General features: G+C 41.3%; 1 protein-coding gene across 1 annotated transcript in view; it reads right to left on the bottom strand.

Annotated features, from left to right (window-relative positions):
* LOC124621803 (bumetanide-sensitive sodium-(potassium)-chloride cotransporter) overlaps positions 1-17892 on the bottom strand; it is a 597202-nt gene that overhangs the window by 89856 nt on the left and 489454 nt on the right. Inside the window, exons 2-7 of the mRNA XM_047147239.1 lie at positions 14059-14209; positions 7971-8066; positions 7591-7844; positions 4324-4438; positions 3828-3967; positions 3537-3731 (exon numbers count right to left, since the gene is read on the bottom strand). Coding sequence (XP_047003195.1) covers positions 3537-3731; positions 3828-3967; positions 4324-4438; positions 7591-7844; positions 7971-8066; positions 14059-14209 — 951 coding nt within the window. The remainder of the gene's footprint in view (positions 1-3536; positions 3732-3827; positions 3968-4323; positions 4439-7590; positions 7845-7970; positions 8067-14058; positions 14210-17892) is intronic.

Here is a 17892-nt window from a genome sequence, read left to right as displayed (position 1 = left end):
GCTTGTTGAACACTTTTGTGCCAGAGTACATAAGTAAAAATTACTCTTGTGAATACATTGTTGTCATTTGGTCTTGACACCATAACTGTTGGCTTAATAACCCATGAGATAAATGACATGTTTGAAGGTTAAGGCTTGCAAATCATACCACACTGTGATTACATAAGCACATTCCTTGAGATACCAACAGTTTCTGTGTCTTGTTAAATCTATAGTTTTTGTGACAATCCTGCTCAACATTTAGTGATTTCCATCATACAGGACTGGCTAAAGTGACTACTGATCTTCACTGATAATGAAGGCCCTATGAATAATCAGGATCTTAGTGTCCCATTGATGTTACCACTATTAGAAATGAATAGTTGCTAATTTAGAGACAGGTGCAGAATGAAATGAACTGAGACATGGTTGAAGGTCCCATCTTGAGATTCACCTTGTTGTCACTCGCCGATCATTCAAAGTGCCGCCACGTAATTACGCGCGTCCTCTACATGCGGCGCTGTCTGCCAGCGATGCAGCAGCCGCGCCACCTAAGCGGCCAGCCAGGCAGCAGCCGCTAGACTTGGACTCAGTGTTCATTCGAAGGTTACCTTGTTCACATGTCTTGCTTTGTTAATTTTCTCAGTGACTTATATGTGTTGTGTAGTTTTGAAATATATGTGTTCAACTTGACGTTATAACAACTGGCGATGAGGATGGGATTTTTCCTTTTCATCGTTGACCCACAGGTTTCCATGGTTACTGTCGAGCAACTATTGCAAGGTCTCAATGAACAGCAAATGCTTCTCACATCGGCGATTCGCGATTTCGTCGTGGCATCAAATGCGGGACGTTTCTCGTCATTGTCTATACCTCCTTTTCCTCCTTACGACGAGACGGCGGGAGACTGGTCTGATTACGAAAAACGTATTCGACAGCACTTCTTGGTATTTCATGTCACGGACGAACAAACATGTAAGTCTCTGTTCCTTTCATGGATTCCACCGCCAATGTATCGGTTGTTGTCGCAATTGGCGCCTTTGAAAGATCCTGCGTCTTTGTCCTTTGCTGAAATGTGCTCACTTCTGTCTGTCTATTTTCAAAAGCAAACGCATGTGGTAGCCTCTCGTGTTGCCTTTTATCGTTGTCAAAAACAACCACATCAATCCTACAGCGCTTGGGCTGCTGAACTTCACGGCCTCAGTCGAAAGTGTCAATTTGTTACTGATGTTCACAAAGAATCCTATGCCGATTCCATGGTACGGGATGCTATTTTCCAGTCGGCACCCGACAAAGAAGTTCGGCAACGTGCCCTTCAGTTGGCAAATCCGACTCTAGATAAAGTCCTATCCATCGCGCAGTCTTTTGAAATTTCTCACGCCGCTGGGCCGCAAATAGAGGCGTGGGGTGACGTCAGGGAAATACAACCTCTGTGCGCTGTTGACGACGCGTGCGGTGCGTCCCCGCCAGCCGAGATGGCCGCAGTACGCTCCCACGCGCATCCTCACCCTAGCCGTAAACAACCCTCTAAGAAACTGCAGCAAAACCCCCAGCAACTTCCTTCATGTCCACACTGTTTTACGAAACATTCACAGGAGGACTGTCCCCAACGTTGGGCCGTGTGTCACAATTGCAAAAAGAAGGGTCATGTGTCTGCCGTTTGCAAATCCAGACAGACACGGGTGTTGTAGTGTGTCATTCGGACTAGCTTAGGCCTCGTGTGCCGGCAACGCCTGTTCCGAATGCCGCTACACCACCTTCGGCTCTACCTGACGCTCGGGATCTTGGCATCTCTCATTACTCACAACGCAGCTCTCTCACTGTCATCTCGGTGCCAGTACAAGAACGGACGCCACCAGGAGATGTGCCCATGCAGGAACCAGATGACCATCATCTGTTGGAGCCAATTTACTCGCCTCCTTCTCCTACGGATGCCGACACATCGCCCATGTCTCCTGTTATATCAACTGGACCTGCTGCAACGGGCAGATTGGTGCACAGGGCCCCAGCAGATTCGACCCCTACGCCTCCTGTCATCTCGACCCGTTATCATCGGGGACACTTCCGTCCGTACGGAAAGCCTCCTCCTCGAGACTTTATGGCCAGTCAAACAACGCCTATGGACGTTAGCAATCTCCAGGCCACCTCCATCACGACCAGTGCAAACATTTCAAAGGGGGGAAAAGTGTTGTGACTCACCGATCATTCAAAGTGCCACCGCGCAATTACGCACGTTCTCTACGTGCGGCGCTGTCTGCCAGCCATGCAGCAGCCGTGCCACCTAAGCAGCCGCTTGACTCGGACTCAGTGTTCATTCGAATGTTACCGTGTTCACATGTCTTGCTTTGTTAACTTGCTCAGTGACTTATATGTGTTGTGTCGTTTTGAAATATATGTGCTCAACTTGACGTTATAACACACCTCAAGAGGTTTAAACAAACCATAGGAAACATAATCAAGGTGAACATACATAGAACTGCATCCCATTTCTCCTGAAGATGAGCCCACTGTCTTAACTGCTGTGCAACATTTCTCAGTTTGGCTGCTCATATCCTGTGATAAACTGTGCAAGCAGCCATCACACATAACACTGCTGCCCTTGATGTGCCCAATACATTGGCAGACTTTGATGCACTTGTATTAGCTTGGAAATCAAAATTTGCTCCTATTCTTCCACTGACCTTTTAACTGTGGAATTAAGATTTGACCCAAGCATAACATTTATGTTGTAAAATACTCTTTTTTTTCTAGCACATTGTACACCAACATGGATCTTTTCATTATTTTGTTACTTATGTAGGCAATTTCCAGAGACAAGTACACCACACAAATAATGTACAGCCTTTCACTCTATACAGACTTATTTTTTTGTATAATAACAACTGACAACTGCAATGGCCAAATGATCAGCATTATCTTCTCTCAAAAATCCATTGTCCCAGTAAATAAGTGTTACACTCATTATGAAAACCAACTAAGTTTCTTTTGTTGTAGATAAAAATAAATATTGAAGGATGGAAGCTGGTACTATTGTTTACACAAGCTCTGTTGAAGATAACTACACCGGTTATCTTTGTCACACCTTATTAAATTCGTCTTTTCTCATAAGCAGTATTGGTCCTCACTTGATCAGACACATTGAGTGATATGGGATTCAACATAAGATGCTACTACATAATTCGTGGTCAAAAATAACATGACACCATCCTTCCTAACCTGTTGGTCACATACCATACACTTCATATATTTTTCACCAACAGGAATACATCCACATAATTCCAAACTGGATACTACAACAAATGTAAAATTTAACGAACTTGGCTACAGAATCAAAACTGTAGAAATAAATTGTAAGTTACAGATGTCTTCTGCAGCTCTTCACATCAGAACCTATCATAACAATTCATTCATATTTTCAAACATATCAATTATTACTTAAACAAAAAAGTTTGTGACAACTGTGATGGGCACATTACAAAAAATATTGAATACAAGATCTGCAATATAATGTCTGCCATACAAGTTCCACTAGCTGAAAATAAAATTTTTGTACTCACTGTAAAACTGTTTTGTAACCCCCAAGCACACTTAGTGCCAGTACAATTTAAAAATGTTCCGTTTATATAATCTTCCACACTGCCTGTTGCATCACGGGCAACACAGGCTCCTGCCATAAATGCCATGAGCAAATAGGAGATACTTGTTATTAAAATAGAAATAAGTGTTCCCTTTGGAATTGCACCTTCTGGGTCCTGTAAAATGATACAAGTAATTAGGTTTACCCCATGAGGAATATTACATCACATGCATTAATTAAAAGCCAGAACAACAGAAGAATATTATCACACCTTTAAATCTCCTGATATATTTGCACCAGCCAAAATTCCAGTAGCTGCTGGGAAGAAAACGGAAAACACCGAAAAAAAGTTTTGTTGCATTCCTTCACTGTATCTATAATCTGGATAGAAGTTCTCCTGTATCAGTGAGGCTAAAACCAAGGAAAAACTTTCTGTAGAAAGTTATCTATGTAATTCCTAATTAGGGTTGGAAACAGACAGGGCAAAATTTTTAAAAAGAGAGAAAAGGGAGGAAACTCAGACTGCAAAGTATTGGATAACTACAATCCAAGCGTAAAAGATTTTAAGTTGACATCACAAAAACAGCACCAGTTCAAATGATGGGTTATTGACAGTTACTATTAGACAAGTAGTTATCATATTTATCTCACTGTACTGCTGTTTTCTGCTTCTACTTTTGTGTTACTACTATATTCAAGTTTTGTAACTATTGCATTAAATCTAACAAAAATACATATAATATTTCTTTTTACATCTGTGATCTTACCATTATATCCCAAAAAACCTTTAGCAATTGACTCCTCGTTCTGTGGTCCAATAAATGTTCCTATCATAAAATCGACAATGGCAACCAGCAAAATAACAAGCAGTACCATTTGTGCCTGCAACAAAAATTCATAATTTCTCACTCCTTGTTTCTCAATCGTACAAAGTTTCATTCCTATCGAAAGGCTTCACCTTAAGCTCCACATCATAATGGATTCATCAAAGATCTACTTTCCTTCTTCCAATCCCTGTAATGGAAACACATTTTTGTTAACAATCTCTCCAACAAAAACCAACTTAAACCCAACACTGAACCTTGCCTCTTCCAGTTGATACCACCATCCGCCTGTGACCCTCCCCCTCTCCAGCCTAATCACCCACTGGTTACCTTCCAGGAGTTCCTCATCTCCAGCTTATTTTCACCATCCTTCCCCACAGCTTTTCCAAAGAATGCAAACCTCTCAACAGAAGAAAGAACGACCCTCTGTAGCCTCAAGACAGACCATGATTGAATCATCATCCTTGCAGACAAGGGTTCCATCACTGTTGTGATGAATCCAACTGACTACCTGACAGAAGGCATCTGCCAGCTATCTGACTCCTCCTCCTACTGGTCCTGTCACACTGATCCCACACCAGAAGTCCAACACAGCCTCCAGTCCCTTCTCAAATCTCTAGGCCAATTCAAAAATCTTTCCCCTGAATCCATCTCCCTCCATACACCCGTGACCCCCACACATCCACATGCTACATGCTCCCAAAAATCCATAAACCCAACAATCCTAGCCACCCCATTGTAGCTTGTTACTATGTTCCCGTTGTTAAATCTCCACGATTGTCAAAAAACACCTCCAAGCAAGTGCTCGCAGCCAAGCCAGGCCCATTAAAAGTAAAAACCAGTTACTGCAAAATGTTACAAGAAATCAGGTTTTTCCCATAAAGAATATTAAATCATGTGCATTAATTACATTCCAGTACAACAGAGAGGTAATATCTCACTTATATTCCATTTGCACTTCCTTAATTGTCAAACTCTGTAGCTGAGCTGTTGGAGTGGTTGGAGTAGTTGACTGTCATGAAGGTGACCAGAGTTCAATTCTAGGTACATCCAGGGATTTTTCCTTGGTGAAAGGACTAGAACAGGATCCACTCAGCATTGTGATGCCAGTCAAGGAGCTACTTGACAAGTAGTGGCTCCTGGGTTTGCAAAGCCAGCAACAACAGGAAGAATGGTGTGCTGACTGTACGCACTTCCATACCACTTCCAAATGATGACATCGGCAGATGATCGCATGGCAGTTGGTCAGTACCAATTAATCCATATGTGTCCAGAATGATGGCATTTTCCTTTTTACTTCCTTCACAGACTCTTCATCACCACCATCCCTACTTGTCAATCTTGATGCCACATACCTGTAGACCACCATCCACTGGCCCATACCCTTGCTGTTATCAAACACTGCCTCACCCAACATCCCTCTGAATCCAAACACATTACCTTATACCTTTATATACCTAACCATTTACACCCTTACACATAACTACGTCTCATTTGAGGAGAATTTATGCAGACAAATCTGTGGTATGGCCATGAGCACCCACATGGTGCTCTCCTGTAGCCATCTCTTTAAGGGCCACCTAGAAGAAACCTTCATAGCCTCCCCAAACTCAAAACAACTGCTCTGGTCTGGATCACTGATGATATCTTCATGATCTGCACCCAGTGTTAAGACATCCTATGCTCACTCTTCCACAGCCCCAACACCACCTCTCCCATTAACTTCACCTGCTCCTCCACACACTACTATAATTGTTGAGTTTTATCTCTCTAATGGCTCCATCCATAACTCTGTCCATCTTCTAACCATTAACAATACCTGCATTTTGACATCTGTCATCTCCTCCATGCCAAAAAATCACTCTCATATAGCTTGGTCACCCATGGATGGTGTAACTGCAGTGACAAGAATTTCCTTACCGAGTATGCTGAATGTCTCACAAAGGCTTTCACAGACAGGTGCTATCCCACAAACCTAGTCAGCAAACAGATTTGCTGCACCATATCCACACATGACCCTAATCCTCCCATGACCTTCAAGAACCAGCTGCAAAGAAGCAACTCCCCCTCCTCCCTGTTGCCTGCTATCATCCCAGATGGGAGCAGCTGAACTGTACCCTTGGCAGAGTTTCGACTGTCTATCATCATACCCAGAAAGGAGGGATATCCTACCCTCAGTCCTTCTCATCCCTCCAACCCAGGCATGAGTCCTGCCCAATTTGTACAGCCGGCACATCCTACTCTAGTCCTGGCACAGGACTCTCGTATCCTGTCACAGGCAGTGCCATCTGTGAAAGCAAACAAATCATATATCTGTTCTGCTGCAATTTCTACATAGCTTATTACAGGACCATCAATCAGCTGCCCACCAGAGCAAAAGGCCACCACCAATCTGTGACCAAGAACAGAGTTAATCATCCAGTGGCAGAATATGTGGCTGAGCACAATTTGCCCAAGTTCAATGGCTGCTTCATAACCCAAGCTATCTGGATCCCCCCTCCCCTCCCCCTGCATCAGTTTCTCTGAGAATAGGAGTTATACTTGTAACACATCCTTCATTCTTGTAATCTTCCTAGCCTCAGTCTCCACAAGCTGATTCCGTCGACCCCCTCTACCAAAGTCTCCCCTTACTCAAACCTGTTACCCCCTCCCAATCCATCCCTGCATGTCACTGTCATCATGCGCCACACAAATTCACCAGCTCTTGCGCCCATGTGTCACATTGCTATCGCGTGCACCTGCTGCCTCTGTCTGAGCCATCCACCACCCTTCTCCAACCCCTCCTACCACTTCCTGCCTCTCTCATCCAAAAGCTAGCAAAGTTTTCATTCTTTTCTGTGTGTCTGTTAATGATTCAACACTTCTACTGTTTTGTGAGTACTCCTGAATTTATTTTCATCTCACTAAAGAGCATGAAAATAGTTTTCACAAATATTTCTGAATTAGTATTTTTTAAACAAAAAGTAAATATGGTCAAAACAGTAAGCACATATATCTTACTTAAAAAGAGTATTAAAAAATCTGAAAAAAGAAAACTCCAATAGAAAATACATCCTCAACAAAGGGCACCACTTAATTGTGAAAACACACACAGCTACAAACCAAATGGAAGTACAGCACTCATACACTGTGCATATCCATTTTTTAATGAAGTGAGAAAGAGAGATTGTCTATTATCTAAGCATGGAAAGAAATTATGATGGTCCTTACCTTTGCCTCCCATTCCATTCCAATCACAACAATGCAGAGTAGTAACATTATTGTTATAACACCAATGATACGCATATCATTTAGGCTGCCATCCACCATAGTGGCACCATGCATACTAAGTAGTCCAACCAAGGATTCACAGAATCCAACAACATACATTGCACAAGCAACTGCATTAGCTAATGAGAATATTAACCCTATTGATCCTCCAAATTCAGGACCCAAGGATCGTGATATCATGTAGTAGGTGCCACCTAGTGAAATAAAAAAATACATTCTACAATGAATTTTTACACAAAATATTCACACAAACATGCTCCTGAATCAGGAGAATTTTATAAACAGTGTATAGTGAAATCAAATGAATATTGGATACAGACCTCCTTTTATAATTCCATTTGTACTAATGGCTGACATAGATAGTGATGTTAGTGTAGTTACTACACTAGCACAAATTATTATCAGCAGGCCCTGTCCTATAAATAGAAAATAAGGCATGTTTTATACGGGATATCAATAAACTAAGAGCAATGAATATTTGTTGGTCATAAATTAATGTGTTCTACATAAATGACATTCAGACTCCGACAATGCAGCCAAAGTCTGCAGCTGAGATTAGTGCACCAGTGAAAGAAATACATGAAGCTCCATATACAAGTACAGATCATGTCATCAAATGTTTACATACATGGTACAATTCAATCATATCAAAACTTTATTTAAATACAATAAATTGTATCTAGTGTTGTTACCTGGCCTAGTAGGGTATACAATGAGGTGACAAAAGTCATGAGATACATTCTAATATCATGTCAGACCTCCTACTATCTGGCATAGTGCAGCAGCTTGATGTGGCACGGACTCAACAAGTTGTTGGAAATCTCCTGCAGAAATACTGAGTCATGCTGCCACTGTAGGCATCCATAACTGCGAAAGTGTTCCTGGTGAAGCATTTTGTGCACGAACTGACCTCTTGATTATGACCCATAAACGTTCAATGGGATTCATGTTGGGTGATCTGGATTTGCTTGAACTGTCCAGAATGTTCTTCAAACCAATCACAAACAATTGTGGCCACAGACATTGCGCACTGTCATCCATAAAAATTCAATCTTTCTTTGGGAACATGAAGTCCATGAATATATGAAAATTGTCTCCAAGTAGCTGAACATAACCATTTCCACTCAATGATCAGTTGAGTTGGACCAGAAGACCCAGTACATTCCATGTACACACAGTCCACACCATTCTGGAGCCACCACCAGCTTGCAGAGTGGCTGTTGACAACTTGGGTCCATGGCTTTGTGGGGTCTGTGCCACACTCAAACCCTACCATCAGCTCTTGCCAACTGAAATCAGGACTCATCTGACCACGCCACAATTTTTCAGTCATCTAGGGTCCCAATGATATGGTCATAAGCCCAGGAGAGATGATGCAGGCGACATTGTGCTGTTAACAAATGCACTCGTATTTGTCATCCGCTTCCATAGCCCATTAACACTAAATTTCATTGCACTGTCATAAAGGATATGTTCTTTGTACATCCCACATTGATTTCTGCTGTTATTTTATGCAGTGTTGCTTGTCTGTTCGCACTGATGCAAGCGCCACTACTCCTGGTCATTAAGTGAAGGCCGCCACCCACTGTGTTGCCCGTGGTGAGAGGTAATGCCTGAAATTTGGTTTTCTCACACAGTGGATCTCGGAATATTGAATTCCCTAATGATTCTCAAAATGGAGTGTCCTGTGTGTCTAGCTCTAACTACCATTTCACGTTCAAAGTCTCTCAATTCCTGCCATGTGGCCATAATCATGTTGGAAACCTTTTCACATGAATCACCTGAGTATAAATGACAGCTCTACCAATGCACTGCTCTTTTAAACCTTGTGTACGCAATACTACTGCCATCTTTAAAAATGCTATCCCTTGACTTTTGTCAACCTGTGTATCAGTGGCATTAACAGCATCATATGTTGAGTGATCATTCTGAAGAACATGGATGTGCTGCATACTCATCTGAGACAACTTTATCAGCACCTGACCAAGTTCTGGACCTCCATTTGATTGGCTGGTGCAGTCAAGCAAATTATGATATGTAGACTATTCGCATCTAACAGTGGCTCGATATCAGAATGGACTGTCCCAGTCTACCATGTCTGACCACCACAAGGGAGGACTGCCACACTGTGCACCAAGCATATCGTAACTCCTTCACATCCACACCTGCCATCTGAGAACAAGTAATGGGCTCCCTCCAACATTCTATGTCATTGTGCAACACTGGTCAGAGCATAGCAAGAGCCAGACTAGTGAATTACAGTCCCATTCATTGGCTGCTATCAACACCACAACACAGACAATTGCTTTTGAAGTGGTGCTGTGAATGGGAAACATGGACTGCTAATCAGTTGTGTTGCATTGTGTTCAGCTCTGAATCGTGGTGCTCCACAGTCCCGGACTGTCGTCAACAAGTATGGCGGCAACCTGGAGAGAGGTCCTATTCTTACAATGTTTTCGACAGCCATTAAGTATAACTTCAGGTCATGAATGGCATTGATTGAGGAATCTCTGATGGCACAGCAGTATTTTGTGGGCATGGGTCCTCATCTGTTACCTCTAATGTGACAGTATCATGGTGTCATTTTTCAACAGGACAATGCTCGTTCACACACCACACGATGATAAGAACTGTCTGTGTGATGCTGAAGGGTCACCGTTGCCAGTAAGATCTGCAGATCTGTCACCGACAGTACACATGTGAGATCAGCTCAGACGTCAACTCCATCCCGGTGCCACTAACCGTGGTATCGAGGACCAGTTACAATTACTGCTGACCAGCCTGCCTCAGGAGAGGATACAATGAATGGCTTTATGACACCCTTCCCATCTGAATCAGTGCATGCATCCAGACCAGATGGTGTTTAACACACTTGGCAACATTGTAAACAGGTCTTTTTGTTTTGCAGCTAATAAACATGGCTGGTCTTTCAGATGAAGTACTATATGGCATACATCAGCCATCATCTTTCCTCTTTTGAACACACTGATATTTTCCATTCTTCTGTCCCAGAGTAAGAATTTTTTATAGCTATTTGCGATGCATGAGTATGAAGCATTTTGATCGTGCTGCATTTGGAGATCTTATATGCCTGCACTGATAACAACAATCAACAGATCTTTAAAATCAAAGAAGTCAGCTGTATGCATTGGAATGGCATTTGGACCTCTGGAGGTAAGCAATTCTTCACGCAAGGAGTATGCACTTTCTAGTAATGAACACATGAAACATTTCATCCATGATTTGATACTAGGAACATGCAACAGATTATTGAGACCACAATAGCACTGAAAACACGCTTTTGAAAAAATCGCACTTAGAAATTTTCCATTTCCACTCTTGGTATAATCACAGATATTGAGAGCAATAAAGCTGCCACATTAATAACTGATAGCATTCAACCATTCTATGTTCAACACACAATTCAAGAATGCATTTCAAGAGACATTGCTCTCATCATCAGTTTGTGAAAATATCCTCATGAGGCTAAAACACTAAAAAGTATACCAATACATTTGTGGCATTCATAAAATAAAATGGAATAAAAACACATTGGACTGTGGGTCCTTGTCCTACATTAAAATTGTTGACTTATGTCAGTAGTTCTCCCATCTATTGGCTCAACTGGGATGCTAGTCTACCAGCCACCTTCTTTTCCTCATTTTGTAAAGATCCATTCAGTCTAAGTAACTAAACAAAACAAGGGCACAGAAGATGACTCAGAAATCCTGCATAAAGAAAAGAAAGGGTGAAAATTTGACTTGCAGGAAGAATCTGACATTGCCATTCGTGAAAAGAAACATGACAATATTCTCAACATGAAAGTGAAAAGACAATGAAACGAGATTTCTTAATGTCTTTTCAGAATTATTTTAAAGCAGATCCATAATTATAAATTTCCAATACTTCTTTCATGGAATAGCTAGAGGCTGATGATCACAGATGACAATATGCAAGTAGTGTCTTTCAGAATGAAGAACAGTAGGTGACCAATAAAAGAGCAATTTGGTTGAGCCGATAGCTGTGCTTAAACAGTAATACCACGGACATTTCAGTTCACAATAACTCCTGTACAACTGGAAAAAAGTGAACTTGACACTTTTGGAGCCTACAGCAGATCAGGACATTATCTGGTGCGTGGTGAATTGTGAGATTGGGATGACTGTTGATAGGAGTCATCAGTTTTCATATTAGATAAGAACCAACAGTCCAATGTGTTTTTATTCCATTTTATTTTATGAATGCTACAAATGAATTGGTATACTTTTTAGTGTTTTAGCTTCATGAGCTGAGTCTGACAACTTGATTAGATTATTGTCCCTTGAAATGCACTACTGAGTTGTGCATAGAACATAAAATGGTTGAATGCTACCAGTCATTACCATTAACATGTAACACCTGCTGCCTCACATTCTCAAAATGAATAATATTAAACAGCATTGCTACATCTAATACCATTCATGCAATGTCTAATCAGTCCAAGTAGCTTATAGGTCTCCCATAAAATGACAATAGTATGACATCATTATCCCCACAATGCTCAATGAATTTGTGTTGTTAAACATGTTACACAAATACAAAAAACTCAAACAGAATAAATGTTAAAATAAGAATTTTATAAACAGGTACTTCTTCATTCTCATAGGACATCTATCTACTAATGAGTTCCAGATAAAAAGAAGCCAGCAATGATGAAGGTGCATTACAGCACATTCAAAAAGAAGTTTACAAACTGACATGGCACACTGGGCATACAACAAGGATAAGGTCACAAACATCACAAGAGGGTGGTACAGTCATGAGACAGTGCTGCTATACAGACACAGGCAGGGCACACGGAGACCTTCACCATTCACACTGTGGAAGTGTTGATACTACCATGGCTAGCTATACATATCACGAAATGGCCAAGATGCATTTGATTTATGGAGCGGCCAACTTTAATGGACAGTAAGCTGTGTGATTGTTGTGGTTTGTGGGATTGAAGGAACCAGACTGCTACGGTCATTGGTCGAATCTGTGTGATTGTATCATGCAAAATATCCAGATAGAAAGGTGCCATATCACACCTTATTCGCCACACTGCATCACAAATAGTGCAAAACTGGCTCACTGTATGTGCAGGAGCTTGACACTGGTTGCCAACGAACAACATGGTCAGTTGCAGTGGAAGAAAGCATTCTCGAAAGGGTACAGCATACGCCATCAAAAAGTGCATGAGGTGCATTCGAAACCACTGTTATGCCCCAACCTTCCATCTGGTGCATTGTAAATGACGAAGGACAGCATCTGTTTCATTTCCAATGCATCCAGGCATTACAACAGGGGGACTACAACGAGCTCTTATGATTTGCATGAAAGTTTCTGCAGGAATCTGTTGCAAACCAAAGCTTCACAGCAAATGTCCTCTTCACCAATGAGGCCACATCCTCACTTGATGGTGTGATGAATGTTCACAAGCTGCATACATGGACAGATGTGAACTCACATGCTACACATATGCATGCGTCACAACACAGATTTATCTTTAACATGTGAGCTGGCATCAACAAAGACTGTTTATTCAGCCATATATTCTCCTGGACTGACTTGATGGTCACATGCATCCCATATTCCTGAAAGAGGTTTCTGCTGGACATTCTGAATGATGTTCCCATGCCTATTCATTTCTTCATTTGATTTCAGCATGACAGAGCCCCTACAAATTTCAGCAGACAAGTGAGAAAACATCTTCAGGCAAGCTTTCCCAGCCACTGGATTGGCTGTGGTGGGCCAGTCACATGTCAACCATAATAACCCAAACTGTCCCCAATCAAATTTTTGCTGTAAAATATCTGAAGGGACTCGTGTATGAAACACCTGTTACATTGTCAGAGGACCTAGTGGCAGCAGGATGTTTTCAAGATTCATCAGGTGTCTTTCAGAGGGTGTGCCATTCAATGCAGCATTGATGTCAGGCATGACTCGATGCACGTGGACAAAACTTTGAGCATCTCCTGTAATGAGTGTCCATTTGTAGCATGTGATTAAATAACTGCAACAGCATTCAGTAGCCCTGGATAGCCTTTGTAAACCCCGATTCCTATGTGATTACTGATCCTTCTTGTATGCCCAACGTTTGATGTCAGTTTATAAACATTTTTTTTAATCACCTTGTATAATATTCAAGTATTAATTACAAGTAAATGCTTGATGAAATGATCATAGCTTTGAAAAAAGGTTGAATACAGCATATTGCTAAACTGCTAGAATGAAGTTCTTCTAGCACACAATAATAGAAAGAACTGATTCATATGATTTTCGGGACAGCATAGTTAGAACACATTCGGATATTAAAATAGATAACAGTTTCAAAATCATTACCTGTGTAACTAATATAGAGTAACTTTGACAGTTTACATTACTTACCAATCCCCGCTTGTCCAACAACCCAGGAGAGACGCAAAAAGAGCATAACACCCCATATATTTAAGAGATTCCGGACCAGTACTCCTTGAATCCAACCGAACTTGACCTGCCCTTCCATTTCGCCAGGGAGACTGGTGGGTGGAGCTGAAGGCTGCATGGACATAGAAAAAAGCAACTGTCATTGTTTTATCCATCACTGAGAAATATTTATACATCTCACTATATAAATAACGTTTCACAGACATTATAGGTAGCTTCCAATCTGTCTGAAAACTTCCCTATGTTTCTTCTCTTGCCCAGATATGATCTTACTTTCTCATCATATTTCATTAACCTGTCATTCACACACTTTTTACTGCAAACAAGATGTGTTGATTCTACAGTTTTTCAATTGCTGTTGCAAAACTGCAAATATGGTATCACTTACATAGCTTAGACAGACAAAAATGTTGAAAAGCCTGTGATAGAGTACCAGAATGTTACAGACTTCAAAGCAGAGGAATCACAAAAAATAAAATAATATCAGATGTAGCACTTAAGGTATTTATGCATCTGTGTAATCATAAAGAGCTACACATTCTTCCACGGAACAGGAAGAGCAACAGATTGTTAGCTAATGGTATACTCTAAACGTTTAGAGGGAGTCAAAGGGAAAGATATTTCTAACAGTGTTAGAGCTTACAAAAATTACATATATGATCAAAAAAGCACTTTCATTTACAGAATGTGTGTGGATATAGGGATGGGGGAAGTTTACGGTTTGTGAATAACTGCAGTAATTCACTTACGCATGATGTGATGACTATGTAACAACATGTGAATCCTGATAAATAACAGTGTGATATCCACAGTGAATCATAGTGCAAGCCTGTAGTGTAGAAGCAACTTCATGCCTATAGTGTAGAAGCAACTTCATGCATCTATTAAAGAACAGATTATGAAGGCTCAGAGAGCTTGTCTCTCAGTCTTAGATATAACTCCTGTCATGGATCTGACACAGTTGAAATGAACAAGAACTTGTCAACAGACGGAAATGGATGTGAAGAGCAACAAATGGCTGCCAGTCAAGAAATTTGCCAGAGTCAGTGACCTGCCACTGTGTACTTCCTGTCTCGCATGGTTTCTACAACACGAAACACGAGGAGAATGCCAACAGACTGATTGGCAAAGTAGAGTAATGTTGATTATTTTGATGAGTCATTGGTTTTAATATACTCTGTGTTGGAGCACATACATTTCTAGGGTGAAGTAAATTAGGCCCTGGATGTATCATGAATTGTGTTGACAGTGGTGAGTGTTTGGTGAAGACTTGAGTGCATTGCAAGAAGTTGAACCCCTGCTATTTTAGAGGAATACAAAGCAATTTCATCACAACTTTGAAGAATTTATGTATTTGAAAATTCTGCACTACTTTGCATACTCTGTAGACATGTGTGGTGGTGACACATCATCTAGCCATTCCATACACCCATTGGACTCAAACTGCTCAACTATGGAGGCTGCAGCAGTACCTACGTGCTCTTTGGTTGGTATTTTGTGCAGAACAGATCCTTACTTGCAGGAGTGTAAGCAATGCTTTGAAATTTTGTAACAGATTAAAACTGAGTGTTGGGCACACAGGGACTCAAAATATCCAACCACAAGTCAGGGAACTTCTTCACAGCTTCAACTATGCCAGTGGCCCTCTCGTACTTTCCAAACTTCACTGAAGCCCTCCTGCATACACTACTTGATCAAAGGTATTTCAATACCTATTCATGGACATTAATGTGGGGTGTGTCCACCCTTCAGCTTTATAATGGCTTGGACCCTACTGAGGCACTTTCAATGAAGTGTCTAAATATCTTGGGGAATGGTAGCCCAATCATCCTCATGATCCAAAACTGGAGAAGATCGTGACGTTGGGCGCTGGGTCTGGAGCACAGTTAAAATTTCTAACTCATCGCAAAATTGTGCCATTGCATTTAGGTTGCAACTCCTTGCATGCCATTCCATTTCAGAAAAATTATTTTCCACAAACAGTGCATCACAGATGCATTGTATTGCTGATACAATTATCACCTCCAAACTGTTCCCCTACTGTACACAGTATACAATGCCCTACAGTGTGTTCAAATTTTTCTGCAGGTAGCATTCTCTTAAGCACAATAAGGAGTCCACATCTTAACCATGAAAAACACTTAAAGACCATATCACCACTTCTGTACTTCATTGTTGGCAATACCGATGATGGCAGATAATGTTCTCTGGGAATTCACCAAATCCAAATCTTTCCCTCAGACTGCCACAGGATATAGTGTGAGTCACCACTCCAAATCATTCATTTCCAGTCATCCACTGTCAGTGGCATCACTCTTCACATCACCTCAATCATCATTTATTACTGCTTCCAGAAATGTGTGTCGTATGCCACTGTACCCAGTTCTATTTAACCCCCTAGCTGTCATTGTGCTAGCTGGACTGCTGGTAGCATTTTGGAACTCATTAGTGATTCCTTCCACTGATTTCATGCAATCTTTTACAACCACCCTCTGCAATGATTGATCGTCACTTTCCACCAATACGTAAGGTCTGCCTGCTCTTGGTTTACCTGTGATCGTTGCTTCACAGGCTCACTCAATGACATCACCAACAGTCGCGTTGGGTAGCTTTAGAAGGATTGAAATGTCCATGATGTTTTTATTATTCAGATGACGTCCAATAACTAACCCACATTCAAGTCACTGAGCCCTCCGACAACCCATTGTGCTGTTACTGATTCTCTAGTGACAACACAATGTTTACATCTTCCTTCACACTGGTGTGTCCAACTCTTGTGACACCTAGTGGCCAATTCTGCATTAGACAAGAGTGTTCTGATACTTCTGTTCAGATAGTGTACTTCGATGGACTAGTACTCCTCAAAGAAAGGATATCGTGGAGAAATGACTTGTTTCCACAATAAAAAGCTGCTGTCAGAATAGAAGCAATAAGGAAATCATGGCTCATTCCTAGACAGCTTGGTCAGTAAGAGCATGACCCACAAAACGCAAGGTTCTGGGTTCAGGCAGTGTCTGAAACACAGTATTAGTCAGTCAGGCTATTTCAAAACATCTTTTGTCTTTTTACATAGTCATTATAAGAGTATTACTTTTTCATGTACTTTTAGGAGTTGTTTTATTGTGAATTTTGTGTGCCATGAGGTCTATGGGCACAAATTGAAGTAACTTTTTGCTCAAACTTCTGGATTATTGTAACTGTGTGCCAGACTATCATTAGAATCATGGACCTCTTCCTTAAGAGGGCAAGTGTTCTACCGACTGAGGTATCAAAGCACATCTCATGATTCACCGTAATAGCTTCAGTTTCCCCAGTATCCCTTCTCCTACTTTCAAAGCTCCGCAAAAGTTCTCCTGCACATGTATTCCGTGGAACTGTTCGAGGCAAGGGCACTGCCACACGAGTATGGTCAAGAAAAATGGTTTGCACGTTACATGCCTACATTGTCAACAACTGTTATTGATAATGCCCTCAACAATTTGTTGCTCTGGGCAAGATGCCTACTATAGCAAAGAGAAGGAGGAGACAATTAGCTTCAGCATCAAAACTTCGAAGTAAGTGATAAATATGCAAAGGTGGAGCTTATGGATCTAATATCACCCCATAAACAACAGCTCCCCCTATACGAAAACGATGAGTTGGCAAGACATTCAGCGATACAGTCATTACGCTGGCACCTTGTCACTGCCATTTCAACGAACAGAATTCATCATCATCATCACCATCTTTTCAAGGACTGGGTTATCGCCTGTTCTGAACTCGCAAAAAAAATCATTCCCATCTTCCAATATCTCA

Source organism: Schistocerca americana, chromosome 7 (assembly GCF_021461395.2).
Source record: "Schistocerca americana isolate TAMUIC-IGC-003095 chromosome 7, iqSchAmer2.1, whole genome shotgun sequence".
NCBI lineage: Eukaryota > Metazoa > Arthropoda > Insecta > Orthoptera > Acrididae > Schistocerca > Schistocerca americana.
The sequence above is the reverse complement of the archived record's forward strand: the minus strand, read 5'-3'. Positions and strand labels throughout refer to the sequence as shown.